General features: G+C 32.5%; 2 protein-coding genes across 3 annotated transcripts; one reads left to right on the forward strand and one right to left on the reverse strand.

The window, feature by feature from the left end:
- The first annotated feature begins 765 nt into the window (after positions 1-765).
- Positions 766-5023, forward strand: LOC109178216 (electron transfer flavoprotein subunit alpha, mitochondrial). Of its 2 annotated transcripts, none has more exons than XM_019327812.1 (8): positions 766-914; positions 1501-1683; positions 2045-2256; positions 2740-2903; positions 3048-3209; positions 3671-3723; positions 3959-4099; positions 4808-5023. In XM_019327812.1, the coding sequence occupies exons 1-8, from the start codon at positions 840-842 to the stop codon at positions 4883-4885; spliced, it is 1068 nt and encodes a 355-aa protein (XP_019183357.1). In that variant the 5' UTR covers positions 766-839; the 3' UTR covers positions 4886-5023. The 2 variants fall into 2 exon arrangements, with proteins under 2 accessions (XP_019183357.1, XP_019183358.1); XM_019327813.1 differs by lacking the exon at positions 4808-5023 and adding an exon at positions 4611-4794.
- LOC109178217 lies at positions 4896-6293 on the reverse strand. Its single transcript, XM_019327814.1, has 3 exons — positions 5570-6293; positions 5411-5458; positions 4896-5261 (listed from the first exon to the last, which is right to left on the reverse strand). Exons 1-3 carry the CDS (start codon positions 5873-5875, stop codon positions 5124-5126), a joined length of 492 nt encoding a protein of 163 aa, XP_019183359.1. The 5' UTR covers positions 5876-6293; the 3' UTR covers positions 4896-5123.
- Positions 6294-11146: the final 4853 nt, after the last annotated feature.

Raw genomic sequence — 11146 nt, forward strand, 5'->3', positions numbered from 1 at the left:
CCTCGGAAACCAGTTGCCCAGACTGGTTTCCAGCGGGGCGTGAGGAAGAGGCGGTCTACAAACAGGGGTGAGGTAGAGAGGGCATAGAACTTGAAAAATAACTTCCCTTAATTTTTTTTTTTTAAAAAAAGTCATTTTCATGAAATTTTGATTTATTCTCCATTGACCAAAACATGATTTTTCTTTAATTTTATGTTTTTCCTCTTTGTCAAGCACTAGAAACCAAAAAAAAAAATAAATTCAGAAATCATTTTCTAAATTTTCAAATACACCCTAAAAGAATTATTTGAGTAACTTGATTGAGTTGTCATAAAGAACCCATACATAATAATCTATTTGTATTTTTTAATTGATTAGAAAAATAGAATAGTGATTAACTTCATTAGATAAAATTTTCAACAATGAGTAACGACTAATGTGATGTCTCATATATGTGGCAATAATATCATTATATATATATATTTATATATATATATATATATATATATATATTATATAATAATAATAATAATAATAATAATAATTGCATGTGCTCAAACGCTCTTATTGGCAAAGTTTATTTAGGAGCTTATAGCTTATTTTAAGCTACTAATAAGCTATAAGCTCTGTAATACGGAATAATTTATTTCTCAATGTGATTTGTGAACGATTTGTACATGAACAAAACTTAAAAATTAATAATTGCCAGCATAAAATAAAATATAAATATTTTAATTTTTTTTTTTTTTTTTTGAAAACAATTTATTTTTGAGTTAATTTCACTTAAATATATTATTTCAGATATAATGATTTGGATTCGAGCTCAGCTGGTTTTCCAACGAATAGCAGAAGCTTAAATCATGGCTACTTGGACGATGCTCTCCGCCTTCAGAAACCGTTCTCTTACTTCACGCATAATCTCGCATCATCGATCTGTAAGCTTACCTTCTTATTTGTACGATTCCGAATTTGTATATATTCAACAGAATCTATATGCATATTTAATCATTCGTATCCGTGAAATCGGGATTTTAGCATCACTGCCGAACTTTATTTTTCTCTGATTTTGCCGAGTACTTTGAGCTGCGATCTTACTGGTGTTTTTTTTTTTTTTTTTTTTTTCATATGAAGAGTTATCGTGCAACTTAGCAGCTACTAAATCAAGTTGGTATGGGGTCAATTATTTGTAGTTGAATCATGTGATGTTGTTTGGAATTCATTGTTTAAGATACTACGCATTCTAACCTTTTTGCTAGGAATTCACATGCTTTACTACAGAAGAAGAAAATCTTTTGGTGGAATATTGTTATAGTATTAGGAATGCTGAATACTCATAGTGCTGTGTTCAAATGTTATTATAGTAATTGCTAATTGGACTGTAGAATTTGAATCCATGAGTTGCATATCTTTAACAAATTAAAATAAATGTTATATTTTATCTTCGTGTGATGATCTGAGTTTTTAACTTGCACCATTTTGTGCATCACTTTTTTTATGATTAATTGTGTATTGATTGCATAGCTCAGGACATTGGTTTTAGCTGAACATGAAGGGGGTTCTATCAAGACCTCATCATTGAGTGCAATAGAAGCAGCCAAATCTTTGGGTGATGAGAATTCTATATCTGTACTTCTTGCTGGATCAGGTCCTTCAATCAAGGAGGTTGCTTCACGGGCTGCATCATGCCATCCTTCTGTTTCCGAGGTTATTGCTATAGAATCTATCCTTATACTGGGTTGGAGACCCTTAAATAGATGATTAGGTCTCTGTTTCATATTTTGTTAAACAAGGAAGAACTTGGAGGCTAACACAATAGAATTCTTTAACAGGCACATCTTATTCTAATAGGAAAGGTATCCACTGTAGAAGAATTGTATGCACATGATATGGCTGAACATGTGTGTTCATCACACTAAATATGAAACTACAGTTTTGAATTTTTCAAACACGTTTTGATGCACAGTTTTATGATTGAAAATTGAAGTAGAGAAATGAAGTATGGAGCAGTATAATTGAGTTATCCCAACTTTTGTAGACTTTTGATCCATCAAGTTTATTTGGCCAGGTTCTTCTTGCTGATTCTGAAAAATTTTCAAATCCTCTAGCAGAACCATGGGCTAAGCTAGTCCATTTGGTTCACCAGAAAGGTGGATACTCACATATAATTTCTGCATCAAGTTCATTTGGGAAAAACATACTACCCCGTGCAGCTGCCCTTCTGGATGTTTCTCCAATTACTGATGTCACTGAGATTTCTGGACCTAATCTCTTTGTGAGGTAAGTTTTACAGTTGTCCTCCTACTTCATGTCTACGTAAAACTCTCTCATGACATTGTTGACTACTAGATTCCTTTTAGCCAACCGATACTACACAACTGTTTCTAAGTTCAGATATAATTGGAACTTCATTATTCTGTCAAGTTCCCTACCTAGACAAGCTAAGGTTGCATTGAAACCAAATCTGAGACTTGGAAGTGTGTCATTTGGTGATAGTGGAGGTAAGGTTGCAGTCCTAGCAAAGCCAGTTAGGACAGTTGGTATGCAACCTGTCCACCTCACAATCTCTGAACTTTTGGCCTGTTTGGCTGTTACATGTTTGCTTGTATATTATGGGTGTTTGCAGTTTGGTTGATGTCAGTCTAGGGCTGATTATGAATTTTGTTTTAGAAGCTTAAGCACAGGCAAGGTGCTCAAGTAATCCTGCTTGTTAATCAGGATAGAGCATTTGATGATTTAATCAGGTTTGCTTCTGTATGGCAGACCAACATATGCTGGAAATGCTCTTTCTACTGTACGGTATACTGGCTCCATCCCTTGTATGTTGACCATTAGAGCTCCATCTTTTCCGCCTGTTACAGTAGCAGCTGATTCAAAATCAGATGCAGCCTCCATTGACCAGGTTGATATTTCAATCTTGAATGAAGGTAGGTTAATTTATTTTATCATGAAAACATTTCTACTTTCTACTATTATGTATTCAAAATTAATCAGAACGAAACAGTGTGTGGGTCCTTTTGACTTCATTGTTAGTAACTGCAAAATAATGAAGATAAGCTTTTTGTATACAGATGGTGCAGTTGGTAAATCAAGATATATAAAAGTTTGCTCTCAAAATGCGGAGCGCCCAGATTTGGGAAATGCACGTGTTGTGGTCACAGGGGGACGGGCTTTGAAAAGCGCTGAGAACTTTAAAATGATAGAGAAGCTTGCAGAGAAACTTGGGGCAGCAGGTTCCTTCCAATAACATTTAGTCTTCTCAATTCTCTCTCTTCTTTAAAAGAACTGTGTTGATCTACATCTAAGTGTGTGTTCTCCCCTTTTACCTTTGACATTTTTTAATCACTTGCTTTTCTCTTGCAAAAATCCAAAATACAGAAGAACTTCTAGGTGCTTGTTATGCCCAAACTGGAGGTTGTTGAAAAAAGGCTTTTCTGAAAAGCCTCAACTTAGAAGCATCCTGAAAAAGAATGTTTTGCTGCTTATTGGGCTTTAAAAGCCTTTCCCTCTTTAGTGTTTGGCTCAACTTATGCTTTTTGGAGCAGATAAGTTCCAAATAAGTTAAGGGCCAAACAAGCACTAAACCATAGCCACTTTATAGACCAATGTCGAGGACATTAGTTATGAATTCCACCTTTCCTAGTATAAAATATTTCAGTATCTAATGAAGATGCTTGCCTTCTTTCTGTTGTAGTTGGTGCAACTCGTGCAGCAGTTGATGCGGGATATGTTCCTAATGATCTCCAGGTAAAAAAACTTCAGAATTCAGATGGTTGATTGTTGAATGACCAATGTCGAGGACATTTGTTGAATGATTCAAAAATTAAAAACATCTATTGAAGTCTTCTAATGAGTAAATATATAATTTTCTTGCACTATGACTATTTCCCTACTGTGTTACTGGAGTTATTTACAGGAGATTAAATTGAAACTTAGTGCTTTTAAAGCTGAGAGATTGATTGAGGTTGTTTTTATGTATCAGGTGGGGCAGACTGGAAAGATTGTTGCTCCAGAATTATATATGGCTTTTGGTGTTTCCGGAGCCATTCAACACATAGCCGGCATGAGAGATTCCAAAATCATTGTTGCTGTAAATAAAGACGCTGATGCACCCATATTCCAGGTCACCATCTCTTCCCCTGTCTCTCTCTCTCTCAACCCCTCTGCCCATGTCCACTTGGCACCCAAAAAAAAAAAAAAAAGCAGAAGAAAAAAACAAAAAACAAAAACACATCCAAAGTTTGGTTAAGTGTTACATTCAGTCACTAGAATCAACTTTTAACCCCCCCCCCCCCCCCCTCTCCACGCATTCCATGTATTAGTTAGAGCCATGCTTTGTTTGCAAAGAAATCAAAGACCACCTAGGTAGCATGAAAACGGAACATAGGGAAATGCTGGATACGAGATGCAAGAGAAAAATACAAATATATAAAAAAAAATATAAGTGTGTATTTGCAAATATTTTTTCTTTAAATATGCATAAATATTAATTATTTATTAATTTTTTTTAGGAAATGCATTTTTTAATTTTTGAAAATTAGAAATATGATCCTAAAATGTTTTATGAAGTGTTTTTTTTTTTTATTTTTTTTTTTATTTTTTAAGTTTCTTGGGAGGAATGTTTCCAAAACCAGAAACATGAAGTTTAATAAGTTTCTTGGATGGAACATTTCCAAAACCAGAAATGCTGACCCTGCGTCATAGAAGGCCACTTGATGCATTAATGCAATATACTCATGTTTTGTCCCTTGTCCACCTATGAACTGCTAAATTACTGAATTATTCTGCTCAACTTCAGTATTCAAACTCTGAGCTCAAATGTGAAACACAGGTTGCAGACTATGGACTTGTAGGAGACCTTTTTGAGGTCATACCAGAGTTGTTAGAGAAACTTCCCGAGAAGAAGTAGAAGCCAACAATTCACAAAAGACAGAAAGATTGGTACAATCTAGGATTATTGTAGTGGAGGGCATTTAGCATTTTACCCTCACAGAATCTCTACTCTCTTTATCTTTACTAATAAAATCTTCTCTTGGAGAAGCAACTATACATGTCTTTTCTTATCCTTCACTGAGAAACTTTTGTTCTCTCGTGAAGTGGTACTCTTTAAGACCAAATTATTCACCCAAAAAAAAAAGATAAAAAGTTTAACCAATATATTTTGTGATCATAGACATAGGTACTAAGCACAGACCCTTCTTCTTCAAGTCTGATTCGTCTGTAGGCTCACCATCATCCCTTCCCCTCACATCCATTTCATTCTGCCCAGAATCACCTCCCTTTCCCTGAAGTAAAAGAAGTATCATTAAAATGGATTTTTTTAAGGGTTGGGATGTAATTTGGTGATAAATTACATCCCTTTCTAGATAGTAAACTCGGGATTGAATCTATCACCTCATTCCCCGTTGGATGTACCAAAGATGGTTTTCTTTACCTTTGAAAGACTAAAATTCCCCTTTCCTTCATGATTGATGTGAGAAACCTGAAAGGCACAACAAGAAAGCCAAGAATTAGTGACACTACACTGCTAAAAGTGCATGCAAGGAGTAAGTTAGTTGACGAGTATTCATTGTGTGACCAAGAATTTTCGAACCTTGGGACTATTGACAGGAGAGCTAGCAGTGTCCTCAAGCTCATCATCAACTGCAACCCCAATCAAGTTCCGCCATGGTTTCTTACGATTATCATGATAGTTAGAAGGTTCTTGAGGGGCTAAAGGAGAGGCATGGGAAGCAAGAGTATGATCAGTTTTTCCATAGGGAGATGAAGAGAAAGAAGTGTGTTCATCATTGTCATTGAAGCCTTGAAAATACATAGTCCAACTGCTCTCCTCAGGAGAATGAGGTGTGTTTGGTTTAGAACAGGGAGCACTGCTTGAAGAAAACACAGAATTCTCCATTCTACAAACAAGGAATTGAAAAAAGCAGGCTGGCCTGGGTTTTCAGACCAGTTTCTAAGACAACCTGGGATATGGTACTACAGTATATTACAGTGTATTTATAGGCAGCAACATAAGCTCAAGATTTGTCCCTTTTGTCATGGAGGAGGGCTGCAACTAATGATTGGTCAGCATGACTCATAAAACCAACTTATTGGAAGAGTTGGCATACATCTCAAATTTTCAGAATTACATCAAGTGAGAAAATTGGTCAGTATACCGCTTTCTTTGAATAAGTCATTAAATCTAACCGACAATATATAATTAAATTATTAGTGTTAGTATGGCTTAACTAATAATCGTCTAAGGATAGATGAATAAATAGAAAATTATTGTTGAATCAAATACTTTCATCATTACGTCAGAAGTTAAAATGCACTTTTATTCCCTTATCATGTTATTACGTTACGACAATAGAATGTCGGACTCCGTCCACCTAGTTACCTACCTCCCCCCAAGACTTATGCCTCAATTGACATCCTGCTAGAGGTAATGCAATATATCATCATTATTATTATTGAAAAAATTAAGGTGAAGAAGTAGAAGGGGTTTGACTAGACATGTTTAGGCATTAGATTATGAGAAAACAAAGATTTGCCAAATCTTTATATATATTCTAATATTCTATGGTGCACTTCCCCTCCCACGAATGTGGTTTGAAAGAGTCCTCAGGTCATCTCTTTCTCATATTATATTGTTATTATCATCTACAAAAGTCTAAACTTGTAAATTATTAGTATTGACATATGGTATTATTTACAAAGTATTTTACTTTCTTGTATTTTTTTTATGTTTAACAATAAACCTTGTACAATATTATATTTTTTTTTTTTTAAAAAAAAATACATTTATTCTCATGAAAGATAATTCTCGAACTTCTACTATACTGACAAATTCCGATATTGAAAATCCTAGAGTATGAGTACATAAACACAAATAATTTTTTCCCTTTACTTTTTTCATGGATAATTTAATTAATTAATTATTAATTAATGGTGCTAATTGTCAACTGATTAATTAATCTGTTGAAAACAACGACCTAGAGCTCATGATTGGGTGGAATTTTGAAGTATTGACTTCAACAGGCAGTATAAAATAAAGGTTGATAAAACAAATTATATATATATATATATATATATATATATATATATATATATATATATATATATATATATATATATATCTGAGCAGTGCAATTGATGACACATCAATAGAACAAGACCAATGGGCAGGAATATTTGGTCATATTCCATTTTATAATTTTTGTTAAGGTATAGGCGCAAATTTAGGTTCTACCTAAAATTTAGTATTATAAATTTATGATTCTAAATAAAAAGTTGCAATACCATTGCAATAGAGTTATAAACTTATATATTCCAAAAGTGGTAGTACTATGCAAAATACAGCTTCAAGTTAAATACAGACTAATATCATTATTTGATACTCCATATTATTTACTAATTTGACCCCAATTTTAATCAAGAAATGTATGACACGGTTAATTGTATTTTAAGATTGATGCTCTCCCTAATCAGGAGAAGCAGTCTTTTTGCAACAACGAAAGAAGGTATGTAGTCCATAATCAATAATCATTATTCCATGAGGATGGTACTATGGTAGAGGGAATTAAAAAGTTTGTCAACCAGCTAGCTAGTAGCCTATTTTGTTCTCGATAGACATTAATCATTTGAACATATCATGCATTGTCAGGCCATCTCCAATGAACACGACAAAGTTCTATTTTGAAAGAAAATATAGCGTTTTGCAGCTCAAATGAAGACGACATAACACCAAAATTTTGTCGCACCATGAACAGTGCAGTGCCATATTTGGCGTTGCACTGTTCATCCGCACCAAAGTTTGGTGTGTTTGTTTTTCCCCATTTTACCCCCAATTTTTATTTGTAATTTCTTTTATGCCCTTGTTTAATTTTAATGTATTTGTATATTTTGTTAAATATTTAAACATAAATTGTATATTATTAAAAATATATATATCATTTGAAAGATCTCATCAACACGATTAAAACAAGACTAGTATTGAATATAATTTAATTAAAAATAAATTTACACAAAACATAATTAAAGTTTAATTTATAAAATTACAACTATATGTTATATTAAAATAATAAAAGTATACAAATAAACTTTTAATTTATGGGAATATAAATTATTTTAGTATAGAAATAAAATTTGGTGTAAATGAGTTGGAAATGAAAAAAAAAAAAATTTAATGTAAGAATATGCCGAAAATATTTCTTTTGGTGTAAAACTTAGTGCAGAATTTGGTGTTTTGGGTTGGATCGGAGATGCTCTCCCACCCACATTTCTATTATTAATCACACAATATATTAGGCATTTTAACCAACTAATCATCAACCTCGAATCTTGATGAGGATAACAATGTAGTTTTCAATGAATTCACATATTAATATATCTTTTCAAGAAAAAGAGAAAAGTTATTTAGCTTAGGTAAGATTTAGATGAGAAACTATATATGTCACCATCAAGTTCAAATAATCGTAATGCATGTGTGAGTCAGTGAGTGTAATGTATAATGCTTTTTAACAGTGTAATATTTGTATTTTCTCATTATTAATGTTTTGGCTAAAATATATTTTCTTTATATTTCTAGGGTTTCTATATATGGTATCTATCCAACCCATTTGATTATTATAAAGAAAACTAGTGGGTGGAAGGGCATGTATTAGTGGTATTACATACTTTGATTTAGAAGAAAGTTTGCAACTATTATTTGAAAATATGTTATAGGTAAAGTTTAATTTACTATCTTATCTTGTAAAAGATCACAAAAAGGTAAATTAATATAAGTTATTTATAATTGATCGACTCAAATTGAGAAGGTCAATAGACAACAGAAAGTTAAACTTGAAAAGATGAAAGGTATGTTGCACCAACCAAACTATGGTGTGTTTGGTTTGCACACGAGAATCGGAATCAGAATGTGTATCAAATACTTGGTAAAAGTATTTTGCATGTTTGGTAGTAGGGTGGAATGAGATGATAATCAATATTGTTGTTTGATTATGTATGAGGAGGAATAATGAAATGAAACACTTACAGGGCGTTTGGTTGAAGGGAATTTAAATTCCCTTCCCACTTAATTCTCACCTAATTCCAATGGCCACAAAATTCTCTTACTTAGTTGAAAGGAATTGCAATTTCATAGAATTGTAATTCCCCCATTTTCATGGAATTAAAATCCAATGTCCCCCTGGGATTTTAGGAAAAAAAAAAAAAAGTTAGTGATGAGTCAAAATTATCCCTTCCTTTTTAACCTAAAATTAATGCCTAAAAACAATAATGTATATTTTTTACTTTATACTACTTATTCCCTTTCAATTCTCATGTATACCAAACATTGGAATTGAAATTCCCAGTAATTTTATTCCTGTAAACCAAACACTGAAATTTAAATTCCTACTTTATTCCCGGTAATTCATCTCCCATAGAATTGCAATTCCTTTCCCACGTAATTCCCCCTCTCCAACCAAACACCCTGTTATTTTATTAGGGAATGAAATTTTTAATTAAGAGGGTAATCAAAATCCATAATAGTAGTGTTCTAAAAATCTGTCAATCAAACAATATTAATGACTTTAATACTCATTCTTGATAACTAAACCTATCAACCAAACACACCCTTAATTAAGTCTTCACATTTCCATTTTGCAAGTAAACATAAAAGTGAGAGGACAAGAGAAGGTGACACATACCCACTTCATGTTACAACTAAAACGTGAGTGACTTCTATCAGACGGCGCCATTTCTTATTTATATAAATAAAATATTTTTTCAATTTAGTTAATTACAAAAATATATAAATAATATTTACATTTATTAATATATATATATATATATATATATATATATATATATATATATATATATATTGTGGAGTAATGGGGCTCATTTTCAATGAATGGGAGGAGTGAATCAAGACTTGTGTTGTTAAGGTGTTGGGTGGTGGCTTTCAAATCTAACATGATTCCCAATTACTCTTTTAATGCTTTGTTAATTAATAATTAATCCCAAAATTAATGGTCAAATACCTTGTACCTAATCCTTAATTTACTTGTTTTTTAAGGGAAAACAAAAATTCAATTATATTATGCATCCTTGATTAATCTCTATGATGTACATTTTACTCCCATCATCTCATCTTTACAATCATTAATATAGATATGGTGTCAATTGTTCATGCACCGAATGAAAAGTGGTATACCCGTAAAATTAAAATAATGCAGCTGAGGTAGACACAATAAATTATACATTGGTATGGAGACGAGGGCGAGAAGCAAGAGGTATGACAAAATCACTCATAATAGCAGATACAATCATTAATTATAAATTCACTAATGGTTTTAAAGTTAATTAGGATATTAATCCAAATTAGAGACATAGCTTTCTCTAACAAGTTTCAATCATCATCTGCCACACAACAATATAGGCACATCGATCAACCTTTCACTCAAACCCGTTATATAATTTTTATAGTGCAGGTTACTTCAGTTTTATGTATAATTTGTATGATATTACATATGAATAAAGTTTACCCAGTGTACATTATCGAATATTAACTAAAGATTTCAATTGTAAGAAAAAAAAAAAAAAAAAAAAACATTGGCACATGGATAATGAGTCACCTTTGAATTGCATATATATGTTGTGTTTCTTTCATTCCATCTTTAATGTTTTTTCTTTCCTTTTCAGCTGTGGTTCTTGAGGCCGCCATGCATGGCAACAAAAGTGGACTGAAAGAGAGAGAACACAGTATTAAGGTTTCAATATATTCACAGAAATGGATGCCGGAAATGGACTTAGAGCGACTTCAAGACTGCCAACCTTCCTCCGGTTTTAATGTTATGATGTCGGAGATCAGACAGAGACATTCTTGTAAACTTATACATCAAAGATATATATGGTTGTCATGTATATGTCGAAAATTAAATATCACGTTAATATAATGCATTCAAAATCGACTATGCACGAGAGGGATGAAGGCTCTTGAGTAAAAAATAGAGTGTTTGAATTGATGAAGAAGGAAATAGAAGCCATCCGAGTAACTCAAGAGTTTAAGTGTATTAAATATCGTTAAAAATGCAATCTTTTTTTTGTTACTGTAATTTCGTGTATATGTGATATTAAATTTTTCTGGTTAATTATCTTTCTGACTTAACTGTTTGAGAATTAGTCTTATGGCTTACCCTAA

Source organism: Ipomoea nil, unplaced genomic scaffold, assembly GCF_001879475.1.
Source record: "Ipomoea nil cultivar Tokyo-kokei standard unplaced genomic scaffold, Asagao_1.1 scaffold0813, whole genome shotgun sequence".
Taxonomy (NCBI): Eukaryota; Viridiplantae; Streptophyta; class Magnoliopsida; order Solanales; family Convolvulaceae; genus Ipomoea; species Ipomoea nil.

What these genes read in the sequence shown, in the direction of transcription:
- LOC109178217 (XM_019327814.1), bottom strand. Translation starts at nt 5,875, where the DNA reads ATGGAGAATTCTGTGTTTTCTTCAAGCAGTGCTCCCTGTTCTAAACCA. An exon ending in CTCCTGTCAATAGTCCCAAG is followed by an intron (nt 5,459 to 5,569) that starts GTTCGAAAATTC and finishes TGTGCCTTTCAG; the next exon opens with GTTTCTCACATCAATCATGA. An exon ending in GGAATTTTAGTCTTTCAAAG is followed by an intron (nt 5,262 to 5,410) that starts GTAAAGAAAACC and finishes CTTTTACTTCAG; the next exon opens with GGAAAGGGAGGTGATTCTGG.
- LOC109178216 (XM_019327812.1), top strand. Translation starts at nt 840, where the DNA reads ATGGCTACTTGGACGATGCTCTCCGCCTTCAGAAACCGTTCTCTTACT. An exon ending in GGACCTAATCTCTTTGTGAG is followed by an intron (nt 2,257 to 2,739) that starts GTAAGTTTTACA and finishes TCTGTATGGCAG; the next exon opens with ACCAACATATGCTGGAAATG. An exon ending in AGAGAAACTTGGGGCAGCAG is followed by an intron (nt 3,210 to 3,670) that starts GTTCCTTCCAAT and finishes TTTCTGTTGTAG; the next exon opens with TTGGTGCAACTCGTGCAGCA.